The sequence below is a fragment of the Anas acuta genome, chromosome 2 (genome assembly GCF_963932015.1).
Source record: "Anas acuta chromosome 2, bAnaAcu1.1, whole genome shotgun sequence".
Taxonomy (NCBI): Eukaryota; Metazoa; Chordata; class Aves; order Anseriformes; family Anatidae; genus Anas; species Anas acuta.
The window spans coordinates 136,991,852-137,011,264 of record NC_088980.1 but is presented as its reverse complement, the minus strand read 5'-3'; the positions used below and the strand labels follow the sequence as shown (position 1 = coordinate 137,011,264).

At 42.9% G+C, this 19,413-nt stretch overlaps 1 protein-coding gene across 1 annotated transcript in view; it reads right to left on the bottom strand.

Moving 5' to 3' along the window:
• GRHL2 (grainyhead like transcription factor 2) overlaps positions 1–19,413 on the bottom strand; it is a 60,412-nt gene that overhangs the window by 19,783 nt on the left and 21,216 nt on the right. Inside the window, exons 6-9 of the mRNA XM_068672380.1 lie at positions 17,395–17,548; positions 14,872–14,983; positions 10,914–11,008; positions 2,611–2,769 (exon numbers count right to left, since the gene is read on the bottom strand). Of these exons, the coding sequence (XP_068528481.1) occupies positions 2,611–2,769; positions 10,914–11,008; positions 14,872–14,983; positions 17,395–17,548 (520 nt within the window). The remainder of the gene's footprint in view (positions 1–2,610; positions 2,770–10,913; positions 11,009–14,871; positions 14,984–17,394; positions 17,549–19,413) is intronic.

Genomic DNA, 19,413 nt, shown 5'->3' with positions numbered 1-19,413 from the left:
TTTTCTTAAAAACTAGCCACGTTTACCTGTGAATTAACTAGGTTAATGTATAAACGCATCTACTGGTCCTAAAGAGGCACCATGGCTGCAGACAGACCATTTGTAAGAACACTAACAAGAACAGAAACATTTTCTCTTCCACGTTTCAAACTCAGATACATTTCAGCACTTAGGTGGGAGGAATTTACTGTGTAGTTCCCCTAATCCAGATAATTGTAATAAATGAGGCAGTTTTCTCATCAGCTTCTCTTTATGGTTGTCAGATGGGGGCATAACGATGCAATTCATCCTTCTAAAATGTATAAAATGATTATATGTTTGCTGCTTTTTAAAATGGCCCCGTAATACTTTTTTTTTTTAATTAATCATGACAAAGAGTTGGGCAAAAATTGTCTTGGCTTCGTTGCCTTTAGCAAACAGGCAGTAAATCCTGTCGTTGTCACTAGAGGGCGGGGAACAGTCTTGGAGGAGAAACAGAGCCAGGGACCCTCCATTAGCAGCACCGCATCAACCAGGGCCAGGAGTTATTTTGGTGTCTTGAAGATGACCACGTCCAGCCCCACCACCTACCTCCTGCCGAGTGCAATGTGGGGACGGTTTCTGCACGGCTCCTGTGCAGACAGAAACACAACTGCCATGCTGAGCTGGCAATCGAGCTTTGATTCTCCAATCTTTTATTTACTTATAAAAGCACAGTGAGTAAGTGACGTCAGTACAGATACACCAGCACCAAGTGAGGGCTGAATCAGGCCTCAGCCTCTCCAAGTGCCACTGAACACCGTCAGTGAATTGACCTAGATACTTTTCATTCATTTTCATTCCTTTAATTCATCTTCAGCCCTGCATTAAGTTTAAAAGCTGTGTGTGTGTGCACGCATGTATACGTTTCTATTACACAGATACATACCCCATTATCAATACCCTGGAGCCCTCCAGTTCCCGCTCTCAATATAGTTTTGATATGCAGAACGCTTTAACTACCCCTGTGATCTCTTCTACTTTGAGACAGTTTTGATTAAAAGTCTTAGCATTCATTTCCTGCTTCCTCGTCTGGATGTTTGAAGTACCAATTAAGCCAACAGATGCAATGAACATGTATTATTCAAAATCTCCACCAGTTGTGGCTACAGGTCACCCTTGATGAGTTTGTGTTCTGAATTTCCTTCCTTTTTTTTTCTCTTTTAATAATTCAATTTTTTCTAATTGCTTTTCAAAAACAAGTAGATGAAAATGACTTGTTACTTTGATATTTATGGAGCTTTTAACATCCACCTGTAGCCTCAAATCTCTAAATATTTGACATTCAAAGTTACAATTAAAAGCATAGCACTTTGACTGCAAGAAGACCTTGGTGCATACATTTCCATTCATTACTTTCAAAGTTTTTGCTCCAGTAATACAACTGACTGATTAGCCCTCAAGATCTTGTTGTCAAGACAGCAACAAGGGAACTGACTGAAAAAGGGGAAGGAGCAACAGCACCGAGACCAGGAACAGTTGAACTCTTGCCCTTTCCATTAAAAAGTTAATGCTACGTCTTGCCTGGGGCATGGCCTTTTGCCTTTCTGTTCCCATCGGTAAGATGGGAAGACTAATTTAGATAAATTTTCAAGTCACTTAAATAGATGCAGGCTCCTGAATCCCTGAACCTTGACTAGAATCCAGGCACCAACCTTCCCCTGGAAGATCTTTCCCAGCAGGGATAAAGTCCATTGGCTGCCAGGTGTTAAACACAAATGAAGCATGGTGATGCTACACATCTAAGAATCATCACAGAGATAACATTTCTGAGCAACTGCTTCTACCTGGTGATCTATACAGCTGCCCATGACATTGTCGGACTCATTAAAGCAGGCTCTATGCTTTGATGATGAAAATTACAGCCCAATCTTACTGATTCCCACAAAGGAGTGAGGAAAACCACTGCAAGTAAGAAAATTATGCAAAAGAAGAAGTGAGCAAAAATCAAAAGTTACTGAATCACAAAATTGGGATGGTTAACATATTTTTGCAGTTGCCTTTTAATAAGAAAACCCCAGCAACACATAAGTTTTACTGATGCTCCCAAAATAACTGTAAGCAAACAGAAAAGAAACAATTAGCTGTATCCCTGGGATGTGTTTTGTTTTGTTTTGTTTTCTAGTGTATAGTAAAAGACAGATTAGCAGACTTTTAAGGAAAGGTGCCTTTTGCCATCAGAGACCTCTCCACAAGATTTGTGTGTTACCTGTCATGGCTGTTAGAGACAGAAGGGATAAACCATCAGACTGGCACTTGCATGAACCTGTGACCAGTACTTTCCAAGCAGAGATCTTTACCTTCGTGCATTCTGTGACTATTTTGATGTTCCTGTGCCATGAACTATAACAAGCTGTCCTTACACAGTCCAACTACATTGCTCACAAGCCAAGGAATAAGGGCCAAAGAGGCTGCAAAGCAGTAAAATAATTGGGTGATAACCTGACAGGTTTATAATACAGCTGGATCAAATTCTACTGTGCAACTTATAAATCCTTTCAGGAAAAAGTCATTAGGTCTGAATACAGCAATAATAATAAACTGTCAAACAAGGTGTCTCCTCTGTCCCTGATAATCGTGCTTTCCACTTACCTTATCACAAAAAACCTTGATCTGGCAGTAGGCTCGGTGGATGGGTTTATTGCTGCGGTTGTTGTAGCTGTACGTATCTATCTGGATCATCAAAGGAAGCCCCTTCACTCCTTTTTGCGAGGAGAAGTCCGTGCTCAAGCAATTCACGGTGATGAAAATCTATGTGACAGAGAGATGACTTTAAAAATGTGGTGCAAACAACTATTAAACTTCTGGAAACACATGACAACAAATGGGGAAACAGAAGCAGGTATCTCCCCAAAATATTTTAATTCAGCCAGTTATCTCCATTCTGACAACTCACACATTTATTCTCCACTTCTCTCCTAAGTCCAGCAAAGATGCTTCCATGCTGGGAAGAAGGCCAGCCTTTTAAGGTGTGTATCAATGCTTTAGTTCAGATCAGGAGATCACATTTGAGGTGAATCACCTGATTATCCCAACTTACCATGCTTTGGCTCACACCAGAGAGCCAGAATGCATCAGCTGGATTCTTTCTGGAGGAGTCAGAGCAGATGTGTCCCAGGAGCACACCTCACATGCTCCAGCTGCTCACAGTTGCTCAGGCCGTGGGAACTGACTAAAGATAATCTCAGATAAAACCTCCAAAACGTGTCTCACGTGGATGTAAGGTCTTTAGCCCTGACTTGTTCCACCCTACAAACCTGCTCCGTATGTTTGTGCTGTTTGTTAATACAGACATAGCCAGATAACCTTGCGTTGTCCTTTCCAGCCATCTTTTGGTCTGGCTTGTGCTTCTGACATCTCATTACTCAAATTCAGTGCGGCCAAGCAAAAGTCCTACCCCTTTTTTCACAAATTTTCTTTGCACTGTCATCAGGAGCACTCCATTCTCCAACCTATCAACAGACATCCCTGACCTCACTCTAAGGGTCCTTCCCCGTCTCTCTTCATTTTCCGCAGCGCATCTCACCCTGCCTGTCAGACAGGGAAGAAATTTCTCAAATATTTCTAAAGCTTCTGCCCACCTTTGCCATGCCCTCAGTTCCTGGCAACCCCTGCTCATCTTCTCTTCAGAAACCTGTCCCATGCTTTCCTTCTACACACACTAATGCCTGCAGAAAACCAGTGGTCACCTCCTGTTTTCTACCCACCACCCATACTATGGGACGAGGACGTGTTCCTACAGCACCTGGCAGAAGGGTCTCCCACCACCGAGTCCATTTGGGTGCAAAGAAAGCTGTTACCGTGATCTGAATTATCACTAGGATCTTTTCAGTCAAGACAGTGTTTGTGGAACATGAGATGATGCTGTACTAAAAACGCAGTTGTTTTTCGCAGCGAGGATACGTGCTTTACATAGGACTTTTTGCCAGTTGTGTATTAACCTGGGTCTACTTTTCACTTTTCCTTGGTTTAGAAAACAAAACTCACACAGAAATAAAACAAGCACTGTGAACTAAGAAAAAGGACAGAAAAAAACGCCCGTGTGTATTGCCTGAGCCCTGCTCCGGCAGGATGAGCACAGTAAGGCCGAGCTCTGCAGGGACTCCCAAACACGGCCAATGCACACCTCGCTGATGCACATCTCACGGGGCAGATCTGAGGCCCTCGGGCCCCTGGGATCTGGGAAGATTCAGGAATGAAAGAAGCCCTCCCCCTCAATCCACAAACAGGGCTAAAACCCAACACAAGTGAATAGAGCACAAACACCCCTCAGAGAAAGGCGAGCTGGGAATAAAGGTCTGCGGTGCGGCTGGTAGGGGGATACTTTACCCTAATGGCAGAAGTTACTTTGCAGTCAGGGTTTTTTTTTTTTACGATGGAGCCAGAGCAGCTTGTTTGCCTGACCGAGCTAATGGCACCTCCGCATTTCTGCTCCTGATTGTATCACAGAGCTGCATTTACAAATGAAATGGTTGAACTTTAACTGCGGGGAGAGGAGGAAGGCGGGGAAGGGCCCTAGGTGAAACTCTGATTTTGAAACCGATAGTGCTATTTCTGTTTCAAATTACAACTCGGTCTCCTCTGGATCCAAAGGTAAGCGTGGATCGGGGTGCACATGCCTTTGAAATATGATGGCCTGGGTTTTCGTTCGCCTTAAGACTCCTTGACGGTGTCAGCGCAGTGCTTTCAAGTGTGTGTGAACACAGAGCGGTGGAATGAGGCCTGGCACAAAGCAACCCGGGCTCGCTGTGCCTTAGCCCATCCTTCTGCAGAGGGATTTTCCAACTGTATGTTAAAACGCGAAAGGGGATGGCTAGGCTCTGCATCGCCCCAGCAGTCTGTTTTTAACTCAAAAAGTTAAAAAAAAGGACTTTGTCCCACCTTCACCAACCACATCCTCTGTGTTTCAGCCCTTCCACTGCCTCCAGACACACAGAGCACAGTAGGAGCGACTGGGGAAGGCAGACTTTCTGGTTTCAGGAGTCCCCGTACAGTAATAACAGATTACTCAGCATGAATAATAGATTGATGCTGTGAGACTCAATATCCTCGTCCTGACACCGCGATACATCAGGATCTCTCTGAGGAGCAATGACTGTAGATTCACGCGTCTGAAGTGTACGATCTTTCCTGTCATATTTGTGCCTCACAGAGAGATGGATGGATTCAAATTAACACAAATCATTTTTTGGGGGAAGAATTTTCCCCCTCCGCTATCTTCTACTAGCCCTCCTTCGAAGCACAGCGCTGACTGGATTTGGAGAAGGAGGGGGGGGGCAGGGCGCAGAGGGAAGGAGATGAGGGCATGACTTGTGTTACTTGAGTTGCCTTTAAGGTTTTTTACTCAAGATTTGCACCGGGGGACCCGGGGGACACTTGTCTATGGCCCTGCCCTGCCCAGAAGCTGCCCCCATGCCCGCTGCCTGCCCTGCATGGCCTACACCGCCCTCCCTCCCTGTGTGCAGGCCCTCGGTGCCACTGGCAGCAAAGCAGCCTCACGGGACCTGGGGAAACACAAATCCCACCTGGCCTTGCTGGGAAGACACAAAGGATTAAGAGCCTTCTTCCTCTGGCCTCTTGTACAGCAGGGCTACGTGGCTAGAAAACGTAAGAGTTAAGTAAAACTGACAGTAGCAGGAGTAGAAATCACTGTGTTGTTTGTGTTTTTTTTCCCCAGGGCCCCGTCTACACTTGACTTAGAACTATTTTAATGGTTGTGACTACAGCTGTACCTGAATTCATTTACAAACATTTCTTTTTTTTTTTTTTTTTTTTCCTGTGCAAACTGGATTTTAGCACCATTTTGCTATCAGGAACAAGTCGGGGTTGTCATTACAACGATGTCTTTTTTTTACAATGTCAGCATATCTCAGATTAGAGCAATTAATGATAGAGCTCCACCCATCCAGTCTCTAGCTCAGGCATGCCACTGGCAATGAAAAACTCATTTGGAGAAACATTTGGTGCCTGAGAAAGTTTCAGCAGTGGCCTAAGATAAGGACAACGCTTCTGGTTGTTACAGAGCACGTCTGGAGGAAGCACCCTCTCTTTCGGGGAAGGCGCTCCTCCACGGTGTAGCTGTTATTATGTGAATTGCTGGCTGTTTGTTAAACACGGCAGCATAATTAGCGAGGTACAAGACACAAACACAGTAACCTGCCTAAAGAGAGAGCAAGGCTCCGAAATGCATTTCCCCTTTTATCACTGAATCCAGCCAGCACGACTCCTGCTGCGGTCTCTCAGCTTATGCACTTTAAAGGTCTCCAGTTATGAAACCTCTCGTGTAAGCCTTTTATTACTATTTACATTTCTGGCTCCCATCGACTCAGAGAGAGCCATGGGCAAAAGGGAGGGAAGAGTGTGTTAGAATCAGAAACTTAAGGCAATTTTTCTACTGAATGCTGGCAATACACAGAAACTGTGCCTGGGTGACCGGTCTTTCCCAAATCCTAATAGCTCTGTTTTAAAAGGGTTCATCCCTCCAGCCTGTAGCAACAAAGAGTTAAATGACTCGTCTCTTTAATAACTCACATCAATCCCATCATTCCTCCCATGCACAAAAAGTGTGGCTTTATAGTTTCTCCTGCCAGCCGTTACCTTATAAATCCCATACAAAGGTAAGACCTTTGTTTTATTTCAATACAAATGTCTCTAGCAAATGTTTACATTACTCTTTTGAAGCTTCCTCAACCCACACCACACCCCGGCAACTACATAAAAATGCCATTTGCCTTAAATCCCAGATGCATACTTACTGAACCATTTGTATACCCTGAAATTTCACCATTATTTGCTATCACTGCTTAACTCTTCTCTAATATATAGAGATGTTTGCATGTGTGCATATCTATATATATAAAAGACATATATGCACGTATACACACAAGATATGGCTTATTAAAGCAGCTGCCAAGTATAATACTACATAATTGCTGGCACTAATTCCCCAAAATAAAGTGCTTTTCCTCCAACCTTTAAATTTTGAGAGTAGAGAAAATATTAATTTCCTCCCTAATGAAATGAAATTTGATGCAACTAAAGAAGGAAATGAATAATTAAGAACAAAATAAAGCTTGTACTGTTCAAAACTCATCCTGCATATCCCTAACCAACGTTAAAGAAATACGGATTGTCGCAATTCAAATCACTGCTAGAGACTGTGCTGTTTTATCAGCTTCATTTTACAACTGTGCCCACTGGAATCACAGCTCGCTTTGGCCCACGATGTCTAAGAACCTAATCCTGCAAATCACTCACTCATTGAAAACACAGCTTATTACTGCATGCTCTATGCCAAAACTCATTAAATAACTGGAAAGGTTCCCAGGGGCTTCAGCGTGCTTTGGATTAAAGATCTACATTTCAGTTAAATATAGTAGGACAATGATTGCACGCAAGTATACACAACAACTGCACGGCACACAACTACTGTACACACCAAAAAGCATGTGCCAGCACCCACATGAATAGCTTATCTGCCAACGTGCCTCTTTGCTGCATGTCCAATTTGCATGGCTTTGCAGAAATCAGACATTTCTTGCTATCACTGATAGGTATTTTGGTCTGCTTCAAGGTGACAGTTTTCTTCACCGAATGGTTCACTGAAGTCACAACTCAGAATTAAGGCTGAAAAGTACTGCCCATAAAAAACAGACAAATAAACCTTGTTTCCTTGTAACCTTGTTTCAAAGGTTACATCATCCTACCCATTTTAAATTAGCAAAGTATTAATCATAGAGAAGGCATATCTCAAAGAGGTGGTATGATTTATTACAAAAATATCCTCATTTCACCAGGAGTTATTCTGCTTCTTAATTACCTTCCTTGCAAACTAAATTCTGCCAGCAATAAGCAGGCAGAGGTATGTCTATCAAAAAAAAAGAAGCTCTCTGTTCAAAAGCCTCCACTAAAACTTTGTCAGGCAGCCAGATACTGCAGCAAAATCTTCGGTAGGGCAGCAGCAAGGAAACCAGTTTCCATTTAGCTATCATAAAAAGACTTTAAAAAGATGGTTGAAAAGTCAGCCAGTTCTTGTTAATTGTTATTTGTTTCCTCACCTTCCTTTAAAGAATTCCTTTAAAAATACCTAACGTGGTATTTGGGTTCAACCAAAGGGAACCAACAAATCACCATGCCCATAAACACTGTGTATTTATATATAGAAGTAAATATGGGAGTGAAATGAAGATGGACCATACAAAAAGTGTTCCGCACTTCCTACCACTGCTTCCTTACAGCTCGGTGTTTTTGTCTCACGAGTTTGATGTGGCTGTAGACCCTTCCTTTCCCAGTTCCCCAGATCTGAACCATAAGCCCCAGGGTAACCTATAGGTCAGAGCCCCACCAGATGAACGTGTCATCCTACAGAAAGGTCTCCGCTCCCCCAAAAGGGCCCAACTCTGCTCTCCTGGAAGACAAAGGGAACTGTTGTCACCGACTTCTGGTACACCTGAGGAAATAAAGTGCCTTGTGTGCTGTTTCCCCTAGTCCCCAAACAGCAAAGGAGGTATTATTCCACAGTTCAACCAGCGCTGTACAAGATCTCCTCTTTCCTTCCAGCTCCTTTCAGAAGACAAGGGCACAAGGAGCTGGAGGCAACACCCCAGTTCCCCCCATGGTCCCGAGGCAACAGAGACACCTCTGTCTGTACACTTTGAACACTCATTTCCTTCACACGAGATCCAGCTGGGATGCTGCCTTAGGAAACTTCATCAGAACGACTGCTAACGGGTGGCTTCTGGGTGTCGCGCTTGGGCTGTCATACCCCCATCCTGCAGGGCTCCCAGGAGGAAGGAATGGTTCAGCTCGAGTGTGGGAGGAGAAAAAAAATCTGGATTCGAATCAAGTGCCCTCCAGGTGGAGCATGCAAGTGAGAAATCCGATGCTGGAGATAAGTCTTCCTGGACGCAGGATTTAGTCTCCCGAGAGAGACGGGGATATTTGGTTAGGTGAGCTCTGGTTCTCCTGTTTGATTTTTAAAGATCGCTCCCCTGTGCGGTTCCAAGGTCTGGTCTGTTGTTTTTTGTTGTTTTTTTGTTTTTAATTCTTCCCGGGCCAGTAGAGCGCTTCATCACATAACGTCTCGGAGGCCCTGGCAAGAACTGCTCTGTGCCGCTTTTGTCTGACTCAGATGAGAAAGGTCTTTGTGCCTGTGAGGTTGGTTTTAATCTTGAAATTGTGGTGAAAAGGGAAAACAACACTGAGCAGAAACAATGGGGCCAGTTTAAAGATCGTCGCTCAAAATGCTTAAGAAAGGAGAGTCTGTAATTAGGGCTGGAAAATCTTCATCTCTCCCAGATGAGGTAATTGCTGGAGAAAAAGCTGCCTTTGGTGACGTGACTCCGAGTCCAGAGCTTTCAAACACCGCAGGGGGATCCTATGGGAATCCCCACGCTGTGTGCAACTGGTTATTTTATTAAAGCCTCCAACAAGAACAAGCATGTGTGTACGTGTACACGTGTGTGTGTGGTGGGGGAGTCTTCAGCAGGGTGACAAGCTTACCAGTACCACCTGATCTATGCTTGATAGCCCAATACCAAATAATGTTATGAATCCTCTTACTTTTATCAATACATTTGCAGTTCACAGTCCTAAATGATCAGATACCTGATAACAACCCCCCAAAATAAATAAGCATAAGCCAACATACATTTTCATCACTCCTTCCTGCAGAAATACAAGTGACTCTTTTAAATTTCACTCCTGACTTTTTTTTTTTTTTAACTCCAGCAACAATTAAGTCATTGTTTTAAAATCTTCCTGTGCTGCATTTCTGGTGGTCATAGTGCAAGCTGTTTCCTTAGTGCTTCTGTGAAGGCCCTCGTGAAAGTCCATCGTGTTGGAGATGCCAAATGAACTGCCACATCTGCTTAATGTGCATAATGACCACGTGCACACAGCAGTCATCTGTTGTGACTGCAGGGGACAACTTACTGCTGTATTTTGAAACGGAATCGCAGAGTAGGGGATATCCATATTTGAGATATCCTTGAATGTTGGGCATTTTGTATTCAACACGACAACAGTACGAGGAGTTTGTTCTGCTGGACAGTGTTTGTTGAAATAACTGTTTGTTATTTCTAAGCCCATGAAAGTCCCGCATTACCCCCACTCATTTTACACCGACTAATTTCTGTTTGCTTTCTGGAGGCAAACTTGTTCTCATAATTACCTGCAGCTTTTCATTTCTCCTGCACTGGGTCCATGCAGCTAAAACACTCTGCTACTCTTTTGATGCCTTTATCTATAAGGCACTTCTTAAGGTGCTCTGATGTCCTGGTTTATAACTTCACTACTGCAGTCACAGCCCTGAATGTAAAACCCCATGTCTAAGGGTATCTGACCATTTAAAAATAAAATTTTTAAAAATGCATCAGTTCTCAAAAATAAGCTCATTTCCCCTTGCAAGGACAGTCTGTGTAACACTATAGAAAAAAATGGCACAAACACAAGGAAAAACAGTCTAGCTTACAGAATACTGAGATGAGTATTATAGGATATGGAGATGTTAAAAGTATAGAAAGGAAGATGCTAATTTAGAGAATGGGAAAATGTGCCTTGTGGTTGACACTGAGTTAATAAGTAGGAAAAATAACTTAATTTTTCTCACTAGTAAGAAACTCTGCTCTGACAGCCCCACAGGTTTTCCTCAGAACTACATCTACCTTTATTTGACAGTGACACAGACATGACCACAACACCATCCTGACAGCTCTGACATACCAGAGCTTTTCTGGATGGCCAGAATCCCTGGTGTCAGAGAAGGACCATGGATTTGAGGAGACAGAGCTCCCTCACCTCCGCCTACCCTTCTTATTAAATAGGAGAGAAGTGGAACACTGACTGAGGATGGATGGTACTTATAAAGTGATACCATCTGCATGGTTTTTCCTCACCTTTGCCTCCTCATTGACATCCCAAGTAAAGGACACAGCATTGAACGCGATTTCTTCGATGTTCCCAATGGTGTTAAAACTCTCCTTGTAATCAGCTGTAAGAAACAACAAACAACAAATCTCATGAAGTTTTGAACTACTGAAGTTATCAGTAAGCTTAACTGCAAAGAGGTACTATGCTGCAACTTGAGTTCATGTCTAATACATTCCTAGCTGATGTTCTTGCAAATACAGCCTGCTTTCAAAAAAGGAATCACTGTGACTGCACTGGAAAAGAGTGGGTTCATTAGCTTGGCCAAGGAATGGCCAAAATTGGAAAATTAAACATTTAATTTAAAATAAATTTAAACATTTAAAAATAATCTTGAAGGCTTGACATGAATAAATGACATTATGGTAAAGCTAAAGAAGCCTTCTAACAGGCTAACAGTTATCAGTGGAGGAAATAATCAGTAGGCTACATTTCTTGCCCAACAGTTTCAAACTTTCTTCAGAATTACTGCACTGGGGGCTGGATCTCTATTTAATAAAATAATTAAAACACAGAGATCCTTTCTCCAAAGTGTATCTGAGAGTAAAATAGATAACAAAAATGTAAACAATTGTTAAATTGAATACAAAATCAGCACCCTCTTCTCACGTAATTCTCACGTACAGTTGATGTGGTGTTACCAAATAATTAAAATTACAGAAGGAATCAAAAGCAAGAGGGAGGAAGTCTGAATTTCAAAGACGATGAAAGCATGAAAAACAACAACAACAAACATTAAGAGGAGAAAAAGGGGAGAAAAACATGTAAGGAAGATGATTTGTGGCTCTTTCTAATCGAAAAGCAAGGCAGGCCCACTTCTGCACTCCCTTTACCAGCCAGTTTAACACACTTTGTTCTCTTTGATGGCAGATTAAGAGAAACACCCTGTTTATAAGGAAGTAATAGCTGCTTGATTAAAGGAACTTCCAGATTCTTCAAGAAAATGCATCAGCTTTCTCTAGGCCCTATGTATCTCCTTAGCATCCCTTGAGGGCTACAACTGGACTCTGTGCCAAGGGACTGAGGTTAGATGATGCAGCAATCTCTGTCATTTCAACTTTTGCCCAAATCTGTGCTTCAGAAACATGCTGATTCTTAGCTTTGTATTCAGCTATAGAAAGAGGATGTTTTTTTATTCTACAAATGAGAGAACCGAATGTTTTTGATATGCATTTCCTTTGCCTTTCTGAAAATAAACTCTTGGTCTCTAAAAGTAATTTATTGGCAATAAGAGCATTAAAAGCACTTTCAACAAAAACACGCCTGCAAGAAGAATGCTTTAGCATGAGAGATGTGCAGCTAGTACATTTTCTCTCATCTGAAGCACAGGGATGCTGGCATTTCACTGAGCAAGTGAAGCTGTGTTCCTGGTCTACCTGAGTGATTTGGGCTATGGTAGGAATCCAGAGGCACTTTAAGGTGATGCAGCAGCTGACCATGGTGTTTGCTGGCGGGTTTTCCATTCCCACCATGAACTCAGATCCCCTCTCTAACTGAAGTCATTGGCTTCACTCTCTAAATTCAGTGTGGGAATGCAAATGAGAGGAATTAGAAGACACAGAAGTGGTTTAATATGCATGTGCACACATCCACCCACCCCTTAAATTTATGATTCACCAGAAAGTGCCTCGTGTAACTGACTGCTGCATATGGGCGTGCTGTGTAGGTGCTCTTTGGAAAGACATGAACAAGATGTCTTGTAAAGACACGTGTTTTCTTCTCATAAAAGGCTGTCAGATCCCAGCATCCCACCAACCTTCCCATTCCCTTCCCCCAAGACATGCTCCCGCTTCCTTAATTGCCATACACAAATCTCCTGGATTGTGTGTGTGACGTGCTGCTGGAAAGCAGAATTCCTTTCCATTCCCCTCGATTTACACATAATTAAAGAGAGATCCTTTGTAGATTAAACAAGCATTTACATCCAAGGATACTTGGAAGTTGTTAGCAGGACTGTTATTGTTCCTCTTCTGCTGCTGTGAGTTACCAGAAATAGAAAATTGGGGTTCTTTGGTATGCAAGAGAACAGCTCTACGGGAAATATTTCCTAGTTTGTTGGGTAAGTTCCATATTAAACGATGGCAAATTTCAACATTAGGTGCTAATCACTTTCTCACATTACATACCATTGTAGTAGGATTTTTATTGAGCACATAAATAATACAAACTTTCCTAGAAAATGCAGGGGTAAAACTCTGGAGCACAGTTAACCAATCTAAAGCTTCCAGACACACTCTTTATGTTCACGTTTGAAGCTGCTCCAGTATTTGTCTATTTATGGTACTGATTCTGAAAAATCAATATTTGACGTAATCCAATATTGCATTCTTCATTCGATTTTATTAAAATAAAAAGCTAGTGGCCCAGTATCACAACACAGCAGCGTGTCAGCAATATTTCTCATTTCTGCTGGTAAAAACAAAGTGCCTCCTTCTTCACAAAAATCTATAGCAGCAAAAAGCTAAAAAGGCTATTCACAGATAGTTTTAAAGGAGCCTAATACATACTTAACCCTCCATATACTGCTGATAGTGGGGGTGAGATCCCAAAGAACTACCAGCAGATACTGCCAGACCGCCCCCTGAAGATGGGACAGGTCTGATACACACCCCCGCACTTAGCAAGCCTCTCCCACTGCCTGCTTAAACACTCCCCAGGGAGCATCCTGGCATTTGCTAACTCACTCATGGACAGCCAATTCTCCCTGCTAACTACAGGGGGTGTGGACATCCAGTCCTTCACAGGAGCTCTTCAAGCGTCTTGGGCTGAATTCTTAACCTAAAGGGAAATCTTCATGGAATCACACGGTGAGGGTGTTGGCACTGCCATGCAAGGAGCTCCCCAGCACATACCTTCGGAGGCATGAGTACTGCAAGCTTGCAGGGACTAGAAACCCGTCAAAACAGCCTTCAAAAACAGCCCTGACATGACACATTCACTCTTTTAATGTGTCATGAGAGGAGTCATTCGGGCTGGGGCCACTTTGGGACTGCTTCCCAGTGCTGGTGTTGTCACCCCTGAATTCCTGCAGTGCTCTCCCGGGTGCTATCAGCAGTCAGCCTGATCCCACCACCGCCACCACCCCCTCTCATTCCAACCATTCAATGGTTTGGTTCCCTCAGGCGGTGAAAACAAGATAGACTTTGTCTGCTTTGGTCTGACTGGGATCGGCTGCAGATGGCTGCTGTGTAAACTGCCCGTGGGAGGGGAGAAGTGCTTGATGTCTAGACACTCCCACAAGCTTCGACTGCAGGCTCCTTGGCAGCAGGGACGTGTTCTCCCTCTGCTCCAATCTCCCAAGCATGCAGACAGGGCAGTTGGGACTGAAATGGGCTTGTAAATACCTCAGGTGGGATGACAGTGAGCAGGTCCCTCAGGATAGCACAGCAGGGCTCGGGGTTTCTCCCTTGTTTCTCTCTGAAACCTGACAAATCTCAAAAAATGGGAGGTGTGGGAGTCCTGGGAGCTCATTTGCTGTCACCATCGTGATGGCATCTCAGCTCTCAGGATGGGCTTACACAACACTGGGGCTCGTGCAGCGACACAGCCCCAAAACACTTACATCTTCCTGGGCTGGAAGGCCTCCTGACTAGCTAACAGAACTGATACGTGGGCTCTGACTGGGTCAAAGAATGGATCCACCTTTGAGAAACAAAAAGAAACAGACACTGCTGAGGAGGCACAGACATTGATTTCCCAGCAGCAGAAGAGGGAACACTAACAAATACATGTGCAAGTAGATTTTCTTTGCAATTACTTTGGACCGTTCCTTCTGCATGGTCTCCTCCCTGCTTCCTAGACCATATATACAATGCACACATGCAAGCCATGCACACATTGCCAATGCATCCCACTGCATCCTTCTGCAAGGTACCAGGACTTTCCACACACTCTGCCATCTTCTCCAAAATGTCTTCTCATACGTACCAATGTCAAGGACCCTCTGCTTTGCCGTGTGTTGCCGGGAGTGCCAGTATTTCCAGTATTTCAGCTGCTCGTCTCTGTTTTTATCCTCACTAAAAACAACCATGACCACGCTCTAAGAAAATCAACAGCAGAAGGTGCATTAGTTAGTAGGTAATTAATAGGCAAAACCCACAAAAGTTAAACTCTCCCATATGCTTCTAATGCTGATCCACTCACAGCCCTCCCACAGCACTTGGATTGTAAAAGACTGTTGTTTTTTATTCCAGCCCAAGACTGGAATATTTCCTAGGAGAAATGCAGTTTTAGAGCAATGGTGGTGTTGTTATGAAGCTCCGGCTTCCTGGGTAAAGGCAGGACATTTTCAAAGAGCAGTTCAGCCGTGCATGGGTTACTGGTGACAATGCCAGGGAGGAACAAGAACTTCAGAGGGAAGTCTCATGGGGTATCTTCGTGCTTTGGAGAGTTAAGAGGAGAACCCAATTTGTGTGGGTTACGTGAATAATAATAGGTCCTGACAAAAAATGTAACAGGTAACTTGCTGCAAAAGCCAAAAACTCACACAATTTTTATTCCATAAAATAGAAGTATTTGAGCATAATTAATGAGTGGTGGCAATGTTGATGCTTTTCTTTATCTTCTTCCATGAATATAAAGCTTTAGCGTGTAGTCCAAATACTCTTCTTAGGAACAGGGCTCTTGCACGCATGCATTCCATGATAAATTCAGTGTGAACATTTATTGAGCTTTTCAGTTTAAGTTCTGGATTCCCCTCATTTAAACCGCATGTTTCAAAGGAAACAGACTGAAATTTTATGCAAAACTTCACATGAGTAATGGAGGCTTTTTCATAGAAGCCCCCTGCTGTAGTCAAGCAAAATTAAAAACAAAATACAAAATGATAAAAAATTCTTGTGCTAGGTAACCTGCAAAGAAAAGAAATCATGGAGGACAACAAAATTAACTTGTGAACATCTTTTGCTTCCATTCTTCCTTTAGTCCCGAGACACCAGGTTCTTAAAAAATACCAACAAATTATTTCATAAGCAAGGAACTATATCAGAATTGACATGCACGCTGGCTGGCCAGCAGGTGTGTGCTAGCTGCTCAGCTCATACACTCAGCAGAACCAGCAGCTCAGACTGTAGCTTTTCCATCAAGGGCAGCATTCATTTGAGTCTTTTTCCTCTAGGAACCACTAACGTGGAACTTGTAGAGGGTTAATACCTTCAAAACCTCTTGCCCCTCTGTCAGGTCTGAATGGAATTGGCAGTAAATTCATCGCTTGCTTGGGTGGGCACCTGGCAAACACAACACAATCGTGAAAGTTGTGTGGGATTTCATGATCTTCTTTAAACCATACATCCACTGGAAGAAATGGTCTCATCTCTGCTTTACAGTTTCCATCTCTTCAGCTGCCACGGCTTCAAAACTTATGTGGCTATGCAGTGAATCACTTGTGAGGATTGGTTTTCATCCAGATCAGTGAGCTCCCGATTCCTTTTCAGCTGTACTAGAGCTGGCACTACAAAGGGTGGCTGTTGGGTGCAGATTTTTCACCAGTAGGAAAGTCTTACATCACCTTCAGCCAACAATGAAACCGTCATCAACCTCGTGTTCTTCGGAAACCAGGGCAAAAATTAACCCCTGTTCAGGTTTACAAATCATTGCTTCTCTTTAAGAAGAGCATCTCCAAACTTATGACAGAAGCACATAGGTTGTCATCTGCTTCACTGACATTGCTTTTCATTGGATTGTGCGACTAGAGTCACAACATTTTGAAGGTACTTCATTTCTTTGGATGGAAACACTTTTGCAACCTCATACATATGCAGCCCTTTCAGCTTCAGGGTGAACTTGGCAGGGCAGCGACTCTGAGGCTCATTGTTCATTCCAAGGTTACAGGGATTAGGATTTGCTTACTCCAAAACATTACCAGGGAAATCAGGAGGCCTGCTCGCCAGGCAGATGTTGCTGAGCACCCAGCTCCAGCTCTGCTTTCAGAATCCAAGATGCAAATCATCCATTTTGGTATACCAGGTGAATATGAAGTGAAATCTCACAGAGTTTTAAAATTGGTGTCACAAAGGATGGTGTGCAGTTCTTCACATTTTATCTGAAATGCTCCGGAGAGCACCTGCTGAAGTGCACAAGATGGACTTGCAGAGCAGATGTAGCAGTTTTCCTATTTTATTTTATTTTTATCAGGGCAATGATACGTTCATCGATGTTGAGAGCGATATCTGCGTGATCATTATTCTGTTAAACCATAAACTAGGGCAGATACATATGTAATCAATTAACTTATAACTCATTGATTAACCCCAACATACTTGAGGCCACCAGCAACATTGCTCTCCCACCTTTACACCAGGCATAAGCATAACCTTTTTCCGTCCTCTCCCACAAGAAAAAATAAAAATAAAAATAAAAATAAAAATAAAAATAAAAATAAAAAACCAACCAACCACAACTACATTTATCTGAAGAGCTCCGTTCCCATCTAGGAAAGAAGTTGGACTATACCCTGACTTTGCTGATGGGATGCCGGAAGCATTTGTTGTCACCCGTCTCGCTCAGGGTAATGGCGTAGAACTGTCCTTTGTTTAAATAGGTCATGGGCCCCTCCCCTTGCTTTTGGCGCAGGGATTTGGTAGCTTCTAGCGTGTACTGAAAAGTGCTGTTGAAAAGACAGGGAAAGAAACAGCAAGAAAATCCACATCACTTTCTCCTTTCCTCTTTGTTTCCATGCATTGCATGTTGCATACGGTACATACACATGGCATAAGGCATAGAAAGTAAATAATAAAATACATAAAATTCCAGGAAAAGGACACACAAGCACAGAAAAATACAATTTTCCTTTTCTCAAGTTCATTAGATCTGGAGATTGAGCACAAAACTATCTGGACTGTGAGTCTCTTGGATCATAGGCCACAGCTTTACTTACTCTGGAAAGAAGCATCACAAAGAACAAGGCTGTGCACCCCACAGCGAGCGCCACGTGCTAGGAAGGAACACGGCATAATTTACAGTATTACAGGGAAATCATCTGCCTCCACAGACATTTAAACTCAGTAGTGCCACAGAAAAAAAAAACAAGTCAGGAAGAACAGAACAAAACTTGCTGCAAAAGATGCACACAGAGAACAGAAAGTGCAGCTGCTGCTCTCAGCACAGGGCAGAGAAGCAACACAAACAGGAGGGCCAGAAAGCTCATCTCCTTGCAAACAGCATGCAATCGAGGCTTTTACAAGTCTTCTCCAAATTAACCAGAAGAAAACAGTTAGCTTTAGTTGGGTTCTGCAATTAAGCAACCTCCCCTGGAAAAAATATAAGAATTAGAGAAAAGAGGAGGGCTTGCCCATGTGCCTGAAGTGAGATAGTAGAGAAAACCCTCCCTCACAGGAGATCTTTTTATCTTTAGGAGCAGGACACGAGCTATGAAAAGTTTAAAGCCCGATTAACAAGTGAACTGCTAGCTGAACACAGTTCCCACAGAGCCTCTTCCAGCCGCCTCCTCCAGTGATGGGCTTGAATAATAATCCAATAAAAACCGTGCCCGCAGCTCCTCACATTCTCTTAAATGGAAAATAATGTTAGCCCTGCAGAATAAATCTTGTCTTCAAACTGCATTTGGCCACATCAGGAACGTGGCCAATTCTTTTTTAACGCAACAAGGCACTTGCAGGATGTCCCCACAAACTAAGGACACAGGGGAAGCATTTTCACACAGGTCCCAATTCAGCACAGTATTTAAATTGTGCTGGAGAAGAACCAAAAAAATGAATACGTTGCTCTAAAATAAGTGCAACCTTAACTTTCCAGTTCAAACAAATACTTTGGATCATCATAACACTGCCATAGCAATATGGAAAAAAGGGAAAGAGAAAACTTTTTTAACTATCCAGTGGAGGGGAAGCACTAAAATGCATGAATAATAATAATATTTTTTAAATATCCATGAAGAGAGGGTGGAAGTAAAAATGCTCTGGTCCACTCTTTCTGTCCAAAGGAAGAAGTTTCAGTTTATCATTAACCTAAAATGAAGGCAATTCCTACGAGCTTCTAAAAGCTTAATCTAGCTTATAAATGGAAATGTGTGTGTTTCAGAAAGACTTCACAGAACGTAAAGCCCAGACATGCTGCACCTGGCCAGTTTTGCTGTCTCCGTGTGGTACCACTTGGGAAGTTTCGTCTTGTTCCCAGCTGGCAATCGGAGTACACAGGAGGACTGCTATTACCCTTAACACTTAGCTCAGTCACTCAGATGATTATAATGCTATTCTGAATCTCACCATGGGTACTAAAGCCCCATGTAGTTAAGGAATCTTGTATCAGGTCTTCAATTGCTTTCACATTCACCACTTGCTCTTTTTCAATCCAAACCTTTCATTTCCGAGCACTTACCACTTCCACACAATTCCCAGGAAAGACGTATTTTGCTTTTCTTAGTGTAGATTTGGAGGTTAACTTCTAAAGCAGACCTGGGTCACAGCACAAAAGACTTAATGCCTGAGAACCATTGCTTCAAAATCCAATTTT